The sequence below is a fragment of the Saccostrea echinata genome, unplaced genomic scaffold (genome assembly GCF_033153115.1).
Source record: "Saccostrea echinata isolate AGI-Se365-2 ecotype Australia unplaced genomic scaffold, CSIRO_AGI_Sech_v1 ptg000041l, whole genome shotgun sequence".
Lineage (NCBI taxonomy): Eukaryota > Metazoa > Mollusca > Bivalvia > Ostreida > Ostreidae > Saccostrea > Saccostrea echinata.
In genome coordinates, this window is record NW_026889790.1 from 3,701,930 (window position 1) to 3,723,809 (window position 21,880).

At 33.4% G+C, this 21,880-nt stretch overlaps 2 protein-coding genes across 3 annotated transcripts in view; one reads left to right on the forward strand and one right to left on the reverse strand.

Moving 5' to 3' along the window:
- LOC133200784 (structural maintenance of chromosomes protein 6-like) overlaps nt 1-4,219 on the reverse strand; it is a 30,441-nt gene extending 26,222 nt beyond the window's left edge. For both annotated transcript variants that reach the window (XM_061336581.1, XM_061336580.1), the window contains exons 1-4: nt 4,061-4,219; nt 3,216-3,330; nt 2,821-3,069; nt 485-621 (exon numbers count right to left, since the gene is read on the reverse strand). In XM_061336581.1, the coding sequence (XP_061192565.1) occupies nt 485-621; nt 2,821-3,069; nt 3,216-3,330; nt 4,061-4,204 (645 nt within the window). In that variant the 5' untranslated portion in view covers nt 4,205-4,219. The remainder of the gene's footprint in view (nt 1-484; nt 622-2,820; nt 3,070-3,215; nt 3,331-4,060) is intronic.
- Nucleotides 4,220-6,734: 2,515 nt separating this feature from the next.
- On the forward strand, nt 6,735-20,855 carry LOC133200943 (peptidyl-prolyl cis-trans isomerase E-like). Its single transcript, XM_061336758.1, has 12 exons — nt 6,735-6,784; nt 11,840-11,938; nt 12,246-12,289; nt 12,454-12,480; nt 14,965-15,046; nt 15,242-15,336; nt 15,603-15,732; nt 16,013-16,092; nt 16,925-17,030; nt 17,270-17,345; nt 18,536-18,602; nt 20,713-20,855. The coding sequence occupies exons 1-12, from the start codon at nt 6,751-6,753 to the stop codon at nt 20,779-20,781; spliced, it is 909 nt and encodes a 302-aa protein (XP_061192742.1). The 5' UTR covers nt 6,735-6,750; the 3' UTR covers nt 20,782-20,855.
- Nucleotides 20,856-21,880: the final 1,025 nt, after the last annotated feature.

Below are 21,880 nucleotides of genomic sequence, written 5' to 3' on the forward strand. Positions count from 1 at the left end.
GTGGTGATTCTGAGTTGTCTGTGTATGTTACCTTGTATCTATCTTGTTGTGATTTTGAGTTGTCTGTGTATGTTACCTTGTATCTATCTTGTGGTGATTTTGAGTTGTCTGTGTATGTTACCTTGTATCTATCTTGTGGTGATTTTGAGTTGTCTGTGTATTTTACTTTGTATCTATCTTGTGGTGATTTTGAGTTGTCTGTGTATGTTACCTTGTATCTATCTTGTGATGATTTTGAGTTGTCTGTGTATGTTACCTTGTATCTATCTTGTGGTGATTTTGAGTTGTCTGTGTATGTTACTTGTATCTATCTTGCGGTGATTTTGAGTTGTCTGTGTATATTACCTTGTATCTATCTTGTGGTGATTTTGAGTTGTTTGTGTATGTTCAGGTATTACCTTGTATCTATCTTGGTGTGATTTTGAGTTGTCTATGTCACCTTGTATCTATCTTGTGGTGATTTTGAGTTGTCTGTGTATGTTACCTTGTATCTATCTTGCGGTGATTTTGAGTTGAGGAAGTTCCGGCTGGTATCCTGGTTCAAAATCGCCACCGGGTTGTCCACTTGGATGTTGAATTGGTCCAGGATAGCCGTTAATTCCTCTCGCTTCATAGAAATCACTTTACCTGTAAAATGTTCTACATTTCACATAAAGCTTTGGCAGGGTATACAGACCTGTTTACCCATATTGTTGTCTCTCAGTATTTTTTATTACATTTGTCAGTGAGATTTGGCATTTGCCCGTAAGATTTCACTTTCCATCGATTTTACTAGATAACAACTACATTTCCGATTATCAAAACATGGTTTAATAACAAAGAAAAACATCATGCTTTCTTTCGAGGGTTTTGGTCATTTTTTAAACCACCGCGTTTTAGCAACCCGACATTACCAAAGTTTTTGAAATTTTTCACTTTTTTAGCGATTAAAAAGCGTCAAACTGAGAGAGATCATAACGAAAACTAACTGTTAAAATCCAAACGAATGGATTTCCAATTTCTGTATTTTCATAATAGCAAAATGTGAGACGTATTTTGGACTCAAAATCCGTACAAAATACGGCGAAATCGTAAGAGTAAACAGGTCTTGGTATATAGCAATCACTCCAGTGTGCAATTTTTTAAAGAAATTTCAAGAAATAGAATCATGGATGCAATTTTCATCTTAATGTGCCCTTTTCTTGTTCCCTGATGCCTTCACTCATGATTAAAATGATTAAACATGTTTAAAATGTTTGAGAAAACTGTCTTTGGTATAATACCAAACAAAAAAATTTGAAGTTGTGAAAAAGTATCCAGATCAGAAAATATTGGCATGTGTAATGTGTTCTTATCAAGAGGTGCTTATAAATGTATGTTTAAAGGTATCCTCCACAGTGTTAAAAAAAAAGAGGGTAAGGAACATCAACAAATGTTAGGTGTTGATCTTACTGAGGAATTGACACATCAAAATTTAGGGAAAGTTCTTACAAATATTAATCAGTTTAAGGAAGTGAGGAATTGACACATCAAAATTTAGGGAAAGTTCTTACAAATATTAATCAGTTTAAGGAAGTGAGGAATTGACACATCAAAATTCTGGGAAAGTTCTTACAAATATTAATCAGTTTAAGGAAGTGAGGAATTGACACATCAAAATTTAGGAAAAGTTCTTACAAATATTAATCAGTTTAAGGAAGTGAGGAATTGACACATCAAAATTCAGGGAAAGTTCTTACAAATATTAATCAGTTTAAGGAAGTGAGGAATTGACACATCAAAATTCTGGGAAAGTTCTTACAAATATTAATCAGTTTAAGGAAGTGAGGAATTGACACATCAAAATTTAGGAAAAGTTCTTACAAATATTAATCAGTTTAAGGAAGTGAGGAATTGACACATCAAAATTCAGGGAAAGTTCTTACAAATATTAATCAGTTTAAGGAAGTGAGGAATTGACACATCAAAATTCTGGGGGAGTTCTTACAAATATTAATCAGTTTAAGGAAGTGAGGAATTGACACATCAAAATTCAGGGAAAGTTCTTACAAATATTAATCAGTTTAATAGGGGTGAAACGATACACCTCCTTCACGGTTCGATACGTATTGTATAATTTTGTCTCGGTTCGGTTATTTTCGATACGATACATTTTGATAGAAGGAAACAAATTCTACGTTGTTTTATGCTTTCTTTTTCTAAATCTAGTCATATATTTTACGAATTTTATTTGCAAATTGACTAGAAGAAATTGATTAAAATTATTTGACTGTCAAAAATTATTTTACAAGCTATCAGTCATCAAAAATTTACGTTTTCTATACTTATTTATACTGAGTAACGTATTATACCTTATGCCAAACCCAACCGTATAACGATCCCGACCGAAAAATGAACCGAACCGAAAATTAGAGATTTTGCACCGCGTATCAAACCGAGAAAAAATACCGCGGTGCATCGATACCGCGGTGAACCGTTTCACTCCTACAGTTTAAGGAAGTGAGGAATTGACACATCAAAATTTAGGAAAAGTTCTTACAAATATTAATCAGTTTAAGGAAGTGAGGAATTGACACATCAAAATTTAGGGAAAGTTCTTACAAATATTACTTAGTTTGCATTTTATTGAAGAGCATCCTTATCACTGCATAAACAAAGAAGAAAAATTCTCAAAAAGAAGAAGATAGAACTAATCCACACAATATATTTTCTTGATATCTGCAAGGCTAATAAATTTCAATCTGTTTGAAACATCTATATCAAGTTTAATTCTGAAAATGCATAATCTCTCCTACAAGATTTTTTTCCAATACATATATATACCCTACTTAAACCACAGACACTTGCCTTCTTTGGATTTGATTTTATAAGATGATGATCCGTCGCATGTGAATTTCCTCTCAACAATGATCTTATCTCCATAAATTTGAGATTTGTACGCATCGGGCCCTCTGTTTCGGAGATGGATTTCCGTCTCTGCCGTGTTTTTGCCAGACTTGATAAAACTTTTAATAGTGCTTCCTCTACTGGTTACTGACGCTTTTCCTCCCAGCCCCACCACCAACGCTGTTACCACGGCACTCTTACCACCTGTCAATCAAAAACAAAAATTCATTAGCACCAAACTGTTACCAAGGCACCCTTAGCACTTGTCAATTAAAAACAAAACTTCATTAATATCTCATTTCTTTCAGAGAGCACTCCATGGAAAGCAAAACTTTATTTTGATGACTTACTTCCATTTCTTCCAACAATAAAGTTGACATGTGGCCCCAATGATACATCAAGACGGCTGTGACACATGAAATTTTTTAGAGATATTTTTTCCACAATGCCAATATCTGCTTCTCTCTGAAATGAAAAATAAAATAATTGTAAGATTATTCTCTGTTCATTTATATACATACCTGCCAATTAACCCCCAATTTATGGGTCACACTAGCAAAATCACGTCATCACCGCCCACCACTACTCATCCCCAGCGGTCATCCCCCACTTGAATAAATTATAATACATGTATCCCTTCTTATTTCCCCAGTTAGAATAAACTAAATGTGTCTCAGAATAGGCCCTCCCTATTATTAAAATAGAATATGTCTATAGATGCTATAGGTGCTGTAATACAGCAGAATGCTAATTTGTAGAAATTATTTTCCAACATTAGTTTGAAAGATATACAGGCAAACCTGGTTCTCTAGTATTCAATGGGACCAAGAACAAACTTTGTGATATCCAATGATTATGAGATTAAAATAGAGAAAAAGTGGGTGGGATGTTTGTTTCAAGTTGAAGTACTCAATCTGGCTGAAACTGGTTTGGAAATGAATAAACTTTTAAAAATGTTTAAAGATATTTTCTTTTAAAACAAGTCAAAGTTTATTTGATATCATTAAAAATGTGGTGGAAGCCCTCATGTGGGACAGACTGTAGTCACACTGGACTACTAATGACATTCCACCAAATACAGTAATACTGAAATAGTTTTCATAGTTTTTCCAAACTCATCAGAAAGCACTACCATCCTTTCACTATCAATTACAAGATTATTGATTGTAAGCTGTGTAAAGATTATCAGTCTTACCGTGTTGACATCGTAGTTCTGCCTCTGGGTGAGGTCCATTTGTTCCTCTCCCTCATCTTCAGATGCCCTGCTGCTGGTGTCAGCATGGCTAGAGGGTTTCTTACGACTTGGTCCAGCTAACTCACTTCCTTTGCGCTTGGACATGGTCAACTCTTGGACATGGTTAACTCTGAGTCATTACTGATCTGTACTTCTGCAAGGGTAACCAATGATATAATGTGACAATTAATCAGTCCTGCTAAAATCACTTTAGCTACATAGCTTGATTTACCTATGTAGATTTACTTCGTTACATAGCAAAGTAGCTTGATTTAGCTATTTCATAATACTTTTTTTTAATTGAGCATTTTTTCAGCATGCAAAAGAAGTCTGACTTTGGTGCAATCTCCTATGCAGAGTTGTCGTTTGTCCTCTCTCAGACACCTCTGCAATGGGCTAGCGTCAAGATTTTTGACACAAGGTTAAAAACATTATGTTCCTATAATCATTTCAAATTAAAACTAATATTTTTAGATCTACTTAGTAAATATCTACCTTAAAAGACAAACATTACTGCAGGAATTTAATTATAATGAATTAAAACAAATGCACTATTTCTCGTGCTTATCACTGTGATATACGCGAGCCAAGGACAGAGGTGAATGTATGAGCCAATGGTAGAGAGTGACTTTGGTGCAGTAATAGTTTTCAACTTTAAAGTGTTTTGAATGCAATGCTTGAAAAAATAGCTTTTCAAGACGAGTATCCTTCAAATTATTTGCAATCAAATTTCTTAGTTTTGGGGATGTATAAAACATTTGATTTATGACCAATGGGTTAATTGTTGACTGAAATTATAAGAAGGAAAATTTTGGTAAACGTTGATTGATAATAATTACTGTATATACTCCCCTATAGGTCGGTGCGCCTATAAGTCGGTTGTATTTTTTTTGAGGTTATTTTGGATGGATTTGCCATTGACCCACCTTTAAGTCGGTACAACTTTTTGCCAGAATCAGTTGACAATTTCAAATCAAAGCTCAGATGTTTAAAGCTGGTTTCAATTCATATTTTTAAAAATTATGACGACATTTAATTTTAATCATTAAACAAATTAGTAAAACACACTAAAGATAAAAATAAATTATTAAATACTTGTACTTTATGTATGTTAGAATACACAATGATATAATATATCCAGATTTTGTTAAACGATAATCATCAGAAATGTTTATAAAATACTACATTTTGCAGTCCATAAAAATTCCAATTTTTTAGGAGTCAGACATAGAGTTTTGGACCAAAATTTTACTCCCCAAAAAACCGACTTATACGCGAGTATATACAGTAAGCACAATGTAAGTAAAAGTTCATGCCTCATTGCACGCAAGGTGGTGCACAGTTTCAGTTACTTAGTCAAACAATAGAAATATATGTTTTGCTAAAACAAAAAAAAAGTGTTCAAAAGCAGCAATGTTTGAATTATCTTTAATTTGGGTTACTAGCTACTTGACATAGTTTTATTTAGCTATTTCAATGCAAAATTTCACAGTTTTGCAATTTAAATGAAAAATAACAAGTATGTGACTACTAAAATTTATACTAGGGAATTGTAAAAAGCAACCCAGAGCAAAGATAGTTTAAACCTTTCTGTCATTTATTCCTGTTTTTAACACTTTCACTTTTATTAAGTAAATTACCAATCAATAATTATGTTAAACAGTACTGGTCTTCTTTGTTATTTCATTCAAGAAGTAACTGTTTGGTCACAAATTAACTGTTGTATATAGCCCCAAAACTTTAAGAACTTTAATTGCAATTGCGCTGAAGTTCACACATCTTGAAAAGTGTTTTTTTTCATGAATTGTTTTCACATCAGTTCAAAGTTGAAAACTATCACTGCATCAAAGTGCGATTCTTTGCATATGCTGAAAAAAAAGATCACTTAAAAAATAAGTACGATTTAGTAGCTAAATAAAGCTACTTTGAGAAGCTAAATAAGGAAGCTACGTAGGTAACTCAACCTACATAGCTAATGTACTGATTGTACTCAACCTAATAACTAATTCTAGCCATACATGTAAGTAAATTTAGTGATTGTACTAACTATCTAGAACTTTTATTCTAATCAATGGGATAAGAATGTTTTAATCATAAAGCAATATACATATATACATTTGTAATTCTAATTAGTACAAAATTGATTAGGAAAAAACCGCCAAAATTTAACATTAAATGCTAAGTATTAGGTAGAATTTTAGCAAAGGATGTGCTGTGGAGAATTTGAAGATGGATCAAAAGTTTAAAGAATAAGGCTTTTCCTGTTAAAAGTCGTCTGGATTAAAACACATATAAACAAATTTACCATGGACTTCTTGGGCCAAATTCTCAGACTCAATCCACGAAAACCCGAAAAATAACTCTTCAGTCGTTCGTTGAACAATTCGTTGGGTTTTCACTTCATAGTTGAAAAGTGTTATTTGAAACATATATATGGCATTTTATGTCAATGTGTAACAAAATGATTCAGCACATGCAGTGTAATTATAAAAGTTTAAGGAAATAATTATTTTTAGTAAGAAGAACGTACGGTAAAACATGTACAAATTGCCAAGAAGCCTCTAACAAATTTTAATCATTTAAACGCTTAATTCAAATGGGTCTTAATGGTAGTGTACCATGCATTTTATTCACGTTGATAATTTTTCAGCATGGCGGCCCAAAACAAACGTATTGTATATGTTGGTGAGAGTTTTTTTTTATTCAGGTGCAAAACCAGAGACAAAAATTGTTATTTAAATCTAGGAGACACCAGGTCCAGTGCAATCTCTTGATTTAACTATGTCATATATGGCAAGAATTTAGTGCTGACTTTCACCTATGCTCAATTGTAACTAGTTAGAATAATCTAACTGTGTCTCGGGACAAGCCCTCACCACAGTTAGAATACGTCCCATATACTTGCAATGTAGCAAATCGGAGTGGATCCACTCCGAAATGATTTTGAAGAATTCAAAAGGAGTTGCACTGAAAATAACTACCAAATTAATCATAACAAACCTTTTTGAGATGGTATATGTCTTTTAACCTAAAAAATAATCCATATAAATACGAAAAAATCAACTCATTTTCTCAACGTTTTTTCCTCACTTCAAATTTAACGCCATATTGACATTCGGAACTCTCTAGATTGTTTATAGAAGATGCACAGAGTACGAGTTATCGCCCGTGTTTATTTTGCTACATTGCCAATACACGGAACGAATTCTATCGTTAAACCGGGTCCGTAGGACAATATCATTTTAACGATAGAACGTTCTATCTAAATTGTAACCGGTAACACAGGTTACATAGCCTTTTCACTGGGGAGCATTTTTTCATTTATTCAGTTTTTCATTGGTTACACTGGTTACAAAGGTTACAGTGAGTGGTTACACTTGTTACAAAGTGATTAGTTCTTATCTTCATTTGTAACCAGTAACACAGCTTCTGATGAACAGGTCAGCATTTTTCATTTATTCAGTTATTAATTGGTTACACTGGTTACAATGGTTACATCTGTATATACAAATTCCCAATTGTGTTTAAGATGATTTGTCACCAAAAGAAAATAGTTGTAACCAGTGTAACCTAAAAATAAAGACCCCTTTCAGTTTCAGATGATCTGTAACCATTGTAACCGATTGTCACCAAAGGAATATAGTTGTAACCAGTGTAACCTAAAAATAAAGACCCCTTTCAGTTTCAGATGATCTGTAACCATTGTAACTGATTGTCACCAAAGGAATATAGTTGTAACCAGTGTAACCTAAAAATTTTGAGACCCCTTTTGGATTTAAATGACCACCATCCTTTAATTGAGAGATATATGTAACCTTTGTTACTGGATTAAATAGTCTTGTAACAGGGTTACAATTGAACATAGGTGAAAGTCAGCACTAATTTCTTGCCATATCTAAACTATGTAGCTTTGATTTAGCTATTCAAAATAGTTTAATGTAGCTCCGAATACCATAGAGTACCCCCTTCCCCAGAATCGCACTCATTTACACTTTCAGAGGAAATGCACTGGCATGACCGTTGGGGCGAGCGCAGATCAGTTTTAATTGAGATCGGGCTCTTCAAATCGCACGTGACATTTAGTACGTCTAGACTCTGGCGTCACATGACGTCGCTTGTAAGTTGCATTACCAAAACGAAGTCTGAACATTGCTAATTTTAATAAAGAAGGTTTAAATCTACCATTTATTTGCTATATATCCATCAAATCGAGTTGAGTTTTTATTTCTTAGAATTTCTTGTTACTGTGACAACATTGTTTGTGGCGGGATGCAATTTGCAAAGCATTATTTGACCACTGGTTACTGCCAAAAAAATTCAGTTGGATCAATTTGCAAAGTCAGAATTTTCTCTTCGCCCAGGCTTTGCTTTAAGAGCTCGCAGTGATGAGCGGCACTTTGTGGCGCTCGCTGCACTCGCTAACACCATTGTCTTTTATGATAATTTATCTACACAACCATATATGGCATGCTTGTCTTTATTTTCTTTTCTCTTCTTAAACAGTGTCAAAATTCTCTGAGTGGTAAAGTCGAATTACACCATGAAATGGTATTTGCTAATCCTGGGAAGAGATTCTGATTGGCTAAAAATCTGTTTCTAAAATTACATTATGTCACTGGGTTCACAGGTGCGTGAAAGTCAGTCAATATATCGGGTCTAAGTAGCTTAGTGGTTAGAGCGCTGGCACGGTATGCCAGAGGCCCTGGGTTTGAGTCCCAGTTGAGACTTGATTTTTCACCACCTGTGACATTTGGCACCCAACATACAAATACCCACTATTCCCTTGGAACATGCCTTACAGCATTTCCTTAACTCCTAGAATTCGAGGACGAATTTCTACAAAGAGGGGGAATATGTCACTGGGTTCACAGGTGCGTGAAAGTCAGTCAATATATCGGGTCTCAGTAGCTCAGTGGTTAGAGCGCTGGCACGGTACGCCAGAGGTCCTGGGTTCGAGTCCCGGTTGAGACTTGATTTTTCACCACCTGTGACAATTGGAAAAAATATCCAAGTGTTTTTATGGAAAATGAGACATAAAAAAATTTATTTATTCACTGCAATATTTAAAGACTGGAATTGAATTTTTAAACCCACTCATTTTTTAAATTTTGCTCTCTGCCTGGGAATAGCACATACTAGGGCTGTCACGATTCCAAAATTTTTCGGGTCGGGTCGGGTCTGTAAATTTTCGGTTCGGTTTCGGGTTTTTCGGGTCGGGTATTTACATCTATTTTAAACCTTAATTTCATGAATTTAATTGGAAAAATCTTTATTTGTTACATTAAATTTACATTGAAAACGTCTAGACATCGTGACTTGGCCTACTATTAGTCACAACCTGACCATTCCTGCTCGTTTTGATAATTATCTAACACTTCCGTGACAAGTGTTTTGTCATGGAATGAAGTAAATTTCAGTCGTGACGTTTATTTCACTGTTATCGTCATCATTCCTTTGATTTCGACACCATTTTTGTATTGAACAGACTCTAATATATAAACCAGACCCGAACCGAAATCCGGAAAAATGGAACCGGAACCGAAACGAAGAACTTGGACCGCGGTTCTCGGTTATTTCGGGTACTCGTGACAGCCCTAGCACATACCATTTCATGGTGTAATTCAGCTTTGCCACTTGGTGAGCAGAGTTTTGATGGCCCAAAGTGCTGCTTGTCACTGGGAGCTCTTAAAGCAATGCTTGGGCAAAGAGAAAATTCAGACTTTGCACATTGATCCAAATGAATTTCCTGTGGTCCCATAATGCTTTGTGAATTGCATCTCGCAACAAACTACGTTCTTGCTGTAGCAACATAAGTCAACAAAAAATAAAATCACATTGATTTAATGGATTTTGCAGAAAAACAGTAGATTAAACATTCTTCATGAAAATTAGCACTGTTCAGGCTTTTGTTTGGTAATGCAACCTACATATGACATCATGTGACATCAGAGTTTAGACGTACCAAATGTCATGTGAGGTTTGAAGAGATGGAACTTAATTAAATCTGAATAGGTATCTGCGCTCACCCTAACAGTCGCACCATCAACATATCAGAGCTGTAATAGTTTGGGCCGTGGACATCGGTCTGGATAGCTCAGTGGTTAAAGCACCTGACTGGTGATACAGGGGTCCTGGGTTCGATTCCCAGTCCAGCCTTGTATTTTCCGGGTTCTCCACAAGGGGTTTGTTTTGCCATGGCAGTCCACCATGGTTTACTTTATGTTGCTATGGTTAAACGAGCTGTGCCATGGTAAAAATGTGTGACAGCCATCATTAAATTTTTATTACATTTCAGTATTCACACCTACTTTCTAATGACTTAAGTAGTTAATTACGTGTATGCTTGTGTGGTTTGCACCTTGCTCTTGAGAGAGAGAAAGATTGTCCTAAATAAACACAATAGTTGATTTGCAAATTGCCATGAAGCGTGACAAGAGTTAATTAGCTGATGATCAATTTGAGTAGATATCTCCACACGAGAATTATTTTTTCTGTATACTACATGTAATTTTGGAGAATTCTAATGTGTTTGCTATGTAGCAAAAGATTTACAAAAAATTAGAACCAGTGCATTAACAGTGTCTCATAATCAACAAGCTTCTGAACCAAGTGTTAACCTTTCAAAATGTTTTGTTTGTATCTGTAGCTCTCAAGTTTGTCTGTCTGAATTTTCTCAACCAGAGAGATACATAATAATACTTGATATCACGATTACTTAACTTAATGGAACTCTTTTGCGGTGGAGGTAGGAAACATGAAATTAGCCGGGGGCAATGTGCTGTTGAATACACTACAAAATAGATCACTGTAGATTTTTATTTGTAGATTTATCAGCAATGCAGACTCTTTTAATAATAAATTCAATTATTTCATTCTGATAAACATTACTTTTGGAAGTCTAAACTTTCCCAATAAGATTACTTCCTTTCTGAAGTGCCACCATTGGCAATACATTGTACATTCAGCATACTCTTTGTTCGAATAATTTAATTATCACTAGCGTAACAATGTGCTATGCCCTGAAAATGATGTGAGATGTAGATTGCAAAAGAGTGTCATTAAGTTAGATAACGGAGAGGTAATCGCGATACTAGTTATTGAATTTTATATGTCTCAAATGATGAATCTGCTATTTCCATTTGCATACTGCAAATGATACCATGATTTTTCAGTAAACACATGTAGTCTGCCTTCACTGCATCTGGAAACATTATTTTTTTTATCACAAGATTTTTATAACTAATAAAATATTTTATAGTGACAATTTTTTTAAACATGGCATCACATACCTTTGCATAGAGATTCCAAATTTCTTGCACAGAATTGGGAAAATAGAGGATGTTTTATGATGAAAAAATGTCATATACAAATCATACAAAGTCATGTTTTTTGAGGATGCATCTGTTTGTTACTGGAGAAATTCCATAAGAATTTGTACATCTTTTTAAGGAAGTTGTTGCTATGCTTTAGCCACCATGTTGCTCTGCCTACAAAGAGGATTGGGAGTTTTAGAATTTTTTCACATGGACTCATAATATTTTCTTTGAACAATATGTAGATTTCAACCCAAATTTCCTCTTTTCCTGCATCTTGTCCTTAAATCTTGCTGCATTTACTATTAAAAATGACTTTCTTCTGACAATAATTTGAATAAGTGTTATGTTTTCCTCTGTCCACTACTGTTCTATTCCTGAGGATTTTACCCCCTGGAAACTCAGAAACAGCTGATTTATTTTGTAGGAGGATTAGCAGAGGAGGTAGATGAGAAGACATTACATGCAGCTTTTATTCCATTTGGTGACATTTTAGACATAAACATTCCCCTTGACTATGAGACAGGTAAGTGTAGACATCTTAGGCATTAATGTTTCCCTTAAAGTGTGGATTTGATTAATTAAAATGTTAGCTTGATAACATTTTAAGACATGCATGAAGGACAAGACAGGTATAATTAACAAGATTATGATTCCATTGATAAAGATAAATGGTTAGGTTATGAAATCTTAAAGATTGACATTCCTTTAGACTGAGAGACTGCTATTGAATTATATTTATATAACATGGCTCACAGTCCATGATAAGAATACATCTTTATATAAATGGAAAAAATGCCATCTTTAGCATGGAATGTTTTCTTTTTTCTTAGAGAAACACAGAGGGTTTGCCTTTGTTGAGTTTGAATTAGCTGAGGTAAATTTTCCTTCAATCTACTGGGTAAATTTAAATTTAGAAATTAAAGTGCATTATATTACATGTAGTATGTGTTTTCTAATACCGGTATATAATTCAGTGGGTTTTTTAAAATACTACCTAGTTTTTTTCTGCGATTAAAGGCAATGTTTTGTGTTTTGTAGGATGCTGCTGCAGCCATAGATAACATGGTAAACTCTCTCTGTATGAAATAACTAAAATAACATGGTAAACTCTCTCTGTATGACTGATAAATAAGTAAAATAGCATGGTAAACTCTCTCTGTATGACTGATAAATAACTAAAATAACATGGTAAACTCTCTCTGTATGACTGATAAATCTTTGAAAACAGCATGGTAAACTCTCTCTGTATGATTGATAAATAACTAAAATAACATGGTAAACTCTCTCTGTATGACTGATGAATAACTAAAATAACATGGAAAACTCTCTCTGTATGACTGATGAATAACTAAAATAACATGGAAAACTCTCTCTGTATGACTGATAAATAACTAAAATAACTTGATAAACTCTCTCTGTATGACTGATAAATAACTAAAATAACATGGTAAACTCTCTCTGTATGACTGATAAATAACTAAAATAGCATGGTAAACTCTCTCTGTATGACTGATAAATAAGTAAAATAGCATGGTAAACTCTCTCTGTATGACTGATAAATAAGTAAAATAGCATGGTAAACTCTCTCTGTATGACTGATAAATAACTAAAATAACATGGTAAACTCTCTCTGTATGACTGATAAATCTTTGAAAACAGCATGGTAAACTCTCTCTGTATGACTGATAAATAACTAAAATAACATGGTAAACTCTCTCTGTATGACTGATGAATAACTAAAATAACATGGAAAACTCTCTCTGTATGACTGATGAATAACTAAAATAACAAGGAAAACTCTCTTTGTATGACTGATAAATAACTAAAATAACTTGATAAACTCTCTCTGTATGACTGATAAATAACTAAAATAACATGGTAAACTCTCTCTGTATGACTGATAGATATTTAAAATAGCATTGTAAACTCTCTCTCTGTATGACTGATAAATAACTAAAATAACATCGAAAACTCTCTCTGTATGACTGATAGATAACTAAAATAACATGGTAAACTCTCTCTGTATGACTGATAGATATTTAAAATAGCATTGTAAACTCTCTCTGTATGACTGATAAATAACTAAAATAACATGGAAAACTCTCTATGTATGACTGATTAATAACTAAAATAACATGGTAAACTTTCTCTGTATGACTGAAAAATTTCTAAAATAATATGGTAAACCCTCTCTGTATGACTGATAAATAACTAAAATAGCATGATAAACTCTCTCTGTATGACTGATAAATATCTAAAATAGCATGGTAAACTCTCTGTCTGACTGATAAATAACTAATTTAAAAATAACATAGAAAACTCTCTCTATATGGCTGAAAAATATCTAAAATAGCATGGTGAAGTCTGTCTGTATGACTGATAAATAACTAAAATAGCATGGTAAACTCTCTCTGTATGACTGATAAATATCTAAAATAGCATGGTAAACTCTCTCTGTCTGACTGATAAATTACTAAAATAACATGGTAAACTCTCTCTATATGGCTGATAAATAAATAAAATAGCATGGTAAACTCTCTCTGTATGACTGATAAATTACTAAAAAAGCATGGTAAACTCTCTCTGTATGACTGATAAATAACTAAAATAACATGGTAAACTCTCTCTATATGGCTGATAAATAACTAAAATAACATGGTAAACTCTCTGTATGACTGATAAATAACTAAAAGAGCATGGTAAACTCTCTCTGTATTTCTGATAAATAACTAAAATAACATGGTAAACTCTCTCTGAATGACTGAAAAATTTCTAAAATAATATGGTAAACTCTCTCTGTATGACTGATAAATATCTAAAATAGCATGGTAAACTCTCTCTGTATGACTGATAAATATCTAAAATAGCATGGTAAACTCTCTCTGTATGACTGATAAATAACTAAAATAACATGGTAAACTCTCTCTATATGACTGACAAATAACTAAAATAGCATGGTAAACTCTGTCTGTATGACTGATAAATATCTAAAATAACATGATAAACTCTCTCTGTATGACTGATAAATAACTAAAATAACATGGTAAACTCTCTCTATATGACTGATAAATAACTAAAATAGCATGGTAAACTCTGTCTGTATGACTGATAAATACTGTAAACCAACTTTTATTCGCGTGCGAGAAATATTCGCGAGTTTCGCGACCTACTTTAACTCGCGAATATTAATCGCCGCAAACCATTTATTTTGCTTTGTAATTGTGGACAATGTTTCCTCAGTCGTGAAAATTAATCGTCGCGGATTGATTTCAAAGTGACAAATCGCGAATAAAAGTTGACACGAATAATAGTTGGTTTACAGTAACTAAAATAACATTGTAAACTCTCTCTGTATGACTGATAAATATCTAAAATAGCATGGTAAACAAGTGTTGTAATTCTGTACATGTTACATGTGGGTCTGAGACTGCATGGTAAAACATACATGTAAATATAGCAAAGTCATGAAACCTTTCCACCTTTATACAGTAAATATCATCTAAATCCTTGATTAAAGAAAAATTAGTAATTTATGAAGTTTTGTTTCAGAATGATTCAGAAATGTTTGGTCGCACATTAAGAGTAAACATGGCCAAACCAATGAGGATCAAGGAAGGCAGCTCCAGAGCAGGTATCGCTTTATACGTCATGTTGACTAACTCTCAGGAAGAAGAAATCTGTTAATATGTATAAACAAACCTCTCTCACCATATAAACTGACAGCAGAGATAGAATATATAGAGAATTTGTTATGGAACTTGAATAATTTGAATTTTGATTCGTTTTCATTTGATTAGTATCACCTAGATATTGTGCTTAATTTTAGTGTGGTCTGAGGATACTTGGCTCCAAGAGTATGCTGGGAAAACAACAGATAAAAAATCCAGTGAGGCTCCGCAGGGGGAAACAGACAAATCTGAGGTGAGTATTACACCACAAAATAAAATCATGTACGTTAAACCAGAGTTAAAAAGCAAAAGAAACTAAATAAACTGACAACTTTTAGCAAATAATTTAATTGGATTTACTAACCAATAAAGAATTTAGATATTTAAGTATTTCACAGCAATAGTTTATAGTGAAATAAATATCTATGTGATGTAATCTAGTACCATCTAAGGGAATTACATCAATATCTGGTACATTTATAATTTTATCTGTTTCATACTCTCTAAAATATTTCTTAGGAGTCTGATGCCCCACCCGCCAAAAAACAGAGGACAGGTAATCCACAGGTGTACCTGGATATCAAGGTGGGCAATAGTACAGGGAGGATAGTTATAGAACTCAGGGCTGATGTTGTACCAAAAACTGCAGGTAAAGGATTAAAGAGAAAACTCTTCCCTCATTTTCCTCCACGTATATCAATGTTTCTTTTTTTGATATGGTCTTTTATCAAGAAGTTAACAGAAGTTTGAAATGTAGTGATTGGGTGTAAGCTTCAAATGTATCTGTACACTAGCATTTCTTGATTCTTGTTGTAATGGTTACTTTAAATTTATTGAGATTTTTCAATAGAGTTAGTTCAATGATAAGGTCATTTATTACTGTTACTACCTTATTAGTAATAATGCTTGATGAATGACTTTTTTTCCAGAAAATTTCCGGTGCTTGTGTACCCATGAGAAGGGCTATGGTTACAAAGGAAGCACATTTCACAGAGTGATACCACAATTTGTATCCTTCACTACAAGTCTTATAGCTTCCAATTTTTAAAAACTGAAAACTTGTACAATTGTCAAAAATCAATAACTTGTACAGTTGTCACAAATCAATAACTTGTACAATTGTTACAAATTGATAACTTGTACAGTTGTTACAAATTAATAACTTGTACAGTTGTTACAAATCAATAACTTGTACAATTGTCACAAATCAATAACTTGTACAACTGTCACAAATCAATAACTTGTACAATTGTCACAAATTGATAAGTTGTACAGTTGTCACAAATCGATAACTTTTTCAGTTGTCACAAATCAATAACTTGTACAGTTGTTACAAATCAATACCTTGTACAATTCACAAATCAGTAACTAGTACAACTGTCACATGTCTTGTCTGTGAGGTTAAGTAGTCTTTCTTGTTAAAAAAATATCATTTTTAAGCTATGAACAGGTGAAAGTGTCAATTTTTAAGTATGGGTACCTGGATAAGTTTTAGGAGCAAGTCTATTCTCAAGTTATTATGTGTACAGTATATATATAAGTCTATCTGAAGCAACAGATGATGCATCTTAAAATGGTTTTCTAACTTGAAAATAAAACAGATAAATACATACTTTTTTTGAATTTATTCAATTAAAAAAAAATTTAGTGGGCACTGTGCTCATAAATCTATTTAATGTGCAAAACTGCATGATGAGATGAACAGAAATTGGACAATTTTGAAATATGGAGACTTTGCTGTCACCTTGTTTGCTGCACAGTAAATTTCAGTATATTGACAGATTTATTCAAACATAATGATACATTGAAGCATGTAATATAAGTTTCCTTAAGATTTTAAGATGTGTCAGGGAGGTGACTTTACCAACCACAATGGGACGGGAGGGAAATCTATTTATGGACGTAAATTTGAGGATGAAAACTTCACATTAAAACACACAGGACCAGGTCTGTGTTCGATAAAGTTGAGAAAACTTGTTTCTCTAGCTCAGTTCAAATTAATACATATTGCTGAATGAATATGTCAGATCTGAGAATTTGTGTGAATTACTTTACATTAACTTCATTATGATCAATATTACTGTTACTACCTATAGAGAATACATACAAAATGGAAACTGCTTGTTTTTGGTCAAAAAAAAGATTTTTATGACAATGATACAATATCATCCTTGTTTTTGTAACAGGTATCTTATCCATGGCCAATTCAGGTTCTAACACAAATGGTTCACAGTTTTTTATCTGCACAGAAAAAACAGACTGGTAAGATCCTTTATAGAAATTAAGGTTTTTTTAATCATTTCGTCCAAAAATCAAGCATTACATTTATTATTAAACTTTCATTTAAATAATTGAAGCTAACACTTTACTTAATCACTACCCCCCCCCCCCCCTTTCCCACAACACACACAAATACATGCACTAATGAGGGCACTATATGCTGTCCTTCTCTCTGAAACTTGTTTTGGTCGCATCTTTCTCCAGTATTACACACAATACCTACTGACAGTTTTTGCCCCATATTTCATAGTTGTTTGATGTTCGCTTTCAAATCTTGCAGTATTTATTACACTCATATATTCAATAGATAAGGGGCTAAGTTTGGTCATTACCATACCCTGTCCTTTATCTTAGATGAGGGGCTAAGTTTGGTCATTATTGTACCCTGTAGACCGTTCACGGTAGCTCAGTTGGTAGAGCACTCGCTCTGTGATCGGGAGGTTGTGAGTTTGAATCTCGGCCGCGACAGACCTAAGTCGATAAAAAATGGGTAGCAACTGTTCCTTCGCCATGCGCTCGGCACTTTGAAGTGAAAGTTGCGGGTCCTTTGGATGAGACCTTAAAAACTGAGGCCCCGTGTCACGGCAGGCTTTGGCACGATAAAGATCCCTCACTGCTCAATGGCCCTGAGTGCCGAGTAAAGGTCAAAATTTGAAGCCCTTCACAGGTATATGGTGACGTCTCTATATGAGTGAAAAATTCTCGAATGGGACGTAAAACAACATACAATCAGTCAATCAATATTGTACCATGTCCTTTGTCTTAGATGAGAAGCTAAGTTTGGTGGTTACCATACCCTGTCTTTGTTCTTGTTCAGTTTACCATGTATGCATTCTCATGCCTGTCACTCATTCACTTCCTGTTAGAGATGTGTATGTCCTTTTCATGTAATGTACAAATATATTAAAGTAAAAATGTGGTATACATCTGAAATTATAAACTGACTTTCTCACTATATCTCGTCAATTGATTATCTAATTTATAAGTTTGTATAGGCAATTTAACTATCTAGCCATCTCTGCAATCAGTATGATTTATTGTAGAAGATGTTCATTAGGACTTACAGAATCCAGCTTTTTTTGGAAATAAACTCTATTAACAACCAAAATAAATTAGCTGATAATCTGTTGTTATGAAGTTTTTAATCGGTGTTTTTTCTTTCTTTCACTCAGGTTGGACAATAAACATGTTGTTTTTGGGAAAGTGATAGATGGAATGGACATGGTCAGGAAAATGGAGGTTTGTATTGTCTACAATTCCTAAAGATTTAACTTAATTAATAATTAGGAGTAGCAGTGATTAATTGGTTAACCGACTTATCTATCAGAAAATATTACAAGATTTGATTTTTTTTTCAGTATGTGTACTTTTTGAAACAATAAAACTCCTAGGTGGCATATTTAAAACTGAAATGCTGCAATCTATCAAATACCGGTAGATAAGACTAACTTTAAAGTGATGTTTGTTTGCCCTCACCCAACTCAGGATGGAAAAATTGGGTTGGTAGGTAGGTGAGAAATTTTTTCTCGGAAAATTTTAGCATTTTTCAAAGTTTTTTTTTTAATGTTTTTCTTTTCTTTTTTTTTTTTTAATTTTCCATATAATACAGCCATGGTTAATTGAAATAAGAAAAAAGCACACTTGTTCAGGATCCATTTCTTTTATGTCAGTTCATAACATAGTCTGAATAACAGTTTGGAATTTGAAAATCCTAAATATTAAACCTTTTTAAAAGGATCATATCATCGATACTGCACTTTTATGAACATATAATTTCAATGCTAAATTTTTAAAATCTACTTTCCAGAATACTTTAAAAAAATAATTGCGTCCTGGAGGCTAAAAAAGTTTTTTAAGTCAGGCCATTTTTAGCCAGTCGGTCAGGAGAGGGCAAACAAACAAATTTTTAAAGATGACCTAATACACCAGAATCTACCATACCTATTAAAAATATTTACAATTGTTTTCACTTATACTTGTATAACACTATTTTAGGAATGGGTATATAAATGCATCAATGATTAGATACAGTCACATAACCATAAAATAAGTAGTAAAATATCATTTACAGTAAAACATGCTTACAGTGAACACACTTATAAAGAATTGACACTTACAGCAAAGTGATTTGCATTCCCCAAGACTTTAAAATATATATTGTAAACTTAACAGATATAACGAATTATGCTTATAACGAAGCAATATCATTCGTCGCTGGCACTTCGTTATATCTGTGTTTTAATGTATAAACATCTGTTGGGATATAGATGTGGGCTGGTACATGATGGAATCAGCAAGGCTATCTTTAAAAAGAATGTTTGCTTGCCCTGTCCTTGATCAGGATAAAAAAATTGGGAAGGAAAGTAGGGAATTTTTTTCCCCAAAATTTTCAACATAAATCAACATTTTTGATGTAGTATATTTGGGTCCTCAAGATGCTTCCCATTTAATATGGGCTTGTATAATAAGGGTTTGAATGATCAAAATATTAGAATATTCATGGAAAATTTTGAAATGAATAAAAAGGAATGATTGTTTCCTGGAGGTTTCACCTTATCTATATTCAAATAGATGGTTTGCATTGATATCCTACTGTGGAATCATTAGATTTCGTGGTGGCTCAATTTTCTTGGAATTTGTGGGTATCTCTTCTCCAGGAATTAATAAACTATGGTTACAAAGTCATATATCCTTTTGTAGGTATAAGAGAATGCACAGAATTACATCCCCCCGAACATGTAAAATTAAAGCAATCCACAAAAATTATCCCCCACAAATTTTCAATGATTCCACAGTATTTGCTAAGGAATGGCAAAAGAAGAGTACACACTTTAAGTTCCTGTAAACTTAATATCTATGCACAGATTTCCAGACAAACAATATACCATGGAAATAAGGATATGAACTTAAAATAAGACACTGTTACCACTGCTGCTGTAAGATGCTGTGTTATTCAGCAAGAAATATAAAACTTTACAAATATCTAAAGTATGTTATTACAAATGTGAAAATAGAAAAATTGTGTTCTAGGAGAAATAGCAATCTGGCATGATCTTCGACCATTTTAGCATTTTTTTTTAGTTAAAAAAAAAAGAAAAAAAAAGTTTATTCATAGAGGTACTTTTATGGTGTTAATATTGTATGTAAATTCAGATGAAACTAGATAAAAGCATAGGAAAAATACATGCTTTCAAAATAATGTAATTTACTGAAGAAGACATAGTTGTGGCTGATGTTAACAAAATCAAGTAACAAATGACATTGCACCGATAGGTTATCACAAATTTAGGAGAAAACACAAGTTTTTATGCTTCTTGAAGTGAAATACACTTTTATGGTTCTATTTCAGGCATGTGGAACAAAATCAGGAAAACCTACACAGAAAATCACCATCACAAATTGTGGAGAACTTGTATAGCAAATAAAAAATATAAGAAAACCATGGGTACGTGTGAAGTTCATCAAAAGATAAAATCACCATCACAAATTGTGGTGAACTTGTATAGCAAATAAAAAGTATTTAACAACCATGTATATGTGTGAAGTACATCAGAAGATGAAAGGCTGCTCTTATCATTCCAGGTGACAAAAAATTCAAAACAAGCGAGTTTATTGGTCTGCAGAGACGACTATAAAGGGTTAGAAGGTGGATAAAATATACAGGTTGATTAAAAAACTTGTCTAGAATTAGGGAGTGAAAGCAATGGAGGAAAGTGGAGAAATTCTCCCAAAAAGCGCAGACAATCTTGTGGTGTAAATTGAACCTTATTTGCATTACGGAACCTGTAGCATTATGGTCAAAGACTATTATATAAAACCATAACGCTTCAGTTCTGCAGCTAATCTAGAGGGTGTGTGTGGTGGTCACCCCCCCCCCCCCCCCCTTCGAATTTTCAGTTATTAAATTTCTGTGTAAGGGTAAGGAAAAACTTACTTTTCCCCATTTAGGAAACATGAACCCCTCTTAAAACGGTAAGTAATTTTTCTGAAGAAAATTGACACCATCCCACCCTACCCCCCAGAAAATATGATTTTCAGCTTTAGGGAAGTTGTTTATAATTTGGCTTTGTTTGTTTTTGTTTTTTGTTTTTTTTTTTTGGTTGTTTTTTTTTTTTTTTTTGTTTTTTGTTTTTTTTTGCTTGTCCAAAAATTTCTGAGACTGAAATTTGTTAGAGTTGATGTAACACCCCCCCCCCCCCAATCCTGTCAGTACTGTGGAGCACCCTTGGTTTATTGACAGTAACATACAGAGACATGTACTAGACGTACATACAGACAAATTAAACCAAAACCAATAGATATGACCTGTAGTTAAAGACATAATGAATGCTATGAAATGGCAATCCAAGTTTTACATTGGAATATATAGGAAGAGTCTTAAACACCTGCTAGTAAGGAACAGCAAAGCTATGATTAGTCATATTTATATGAAACCATCCTCAGGTATTGTAGATTCAAATTTGTACAAATCATGACCCTTGGGGTTAGAGCAGGGCCACAATGTGCAAAGTTTTACA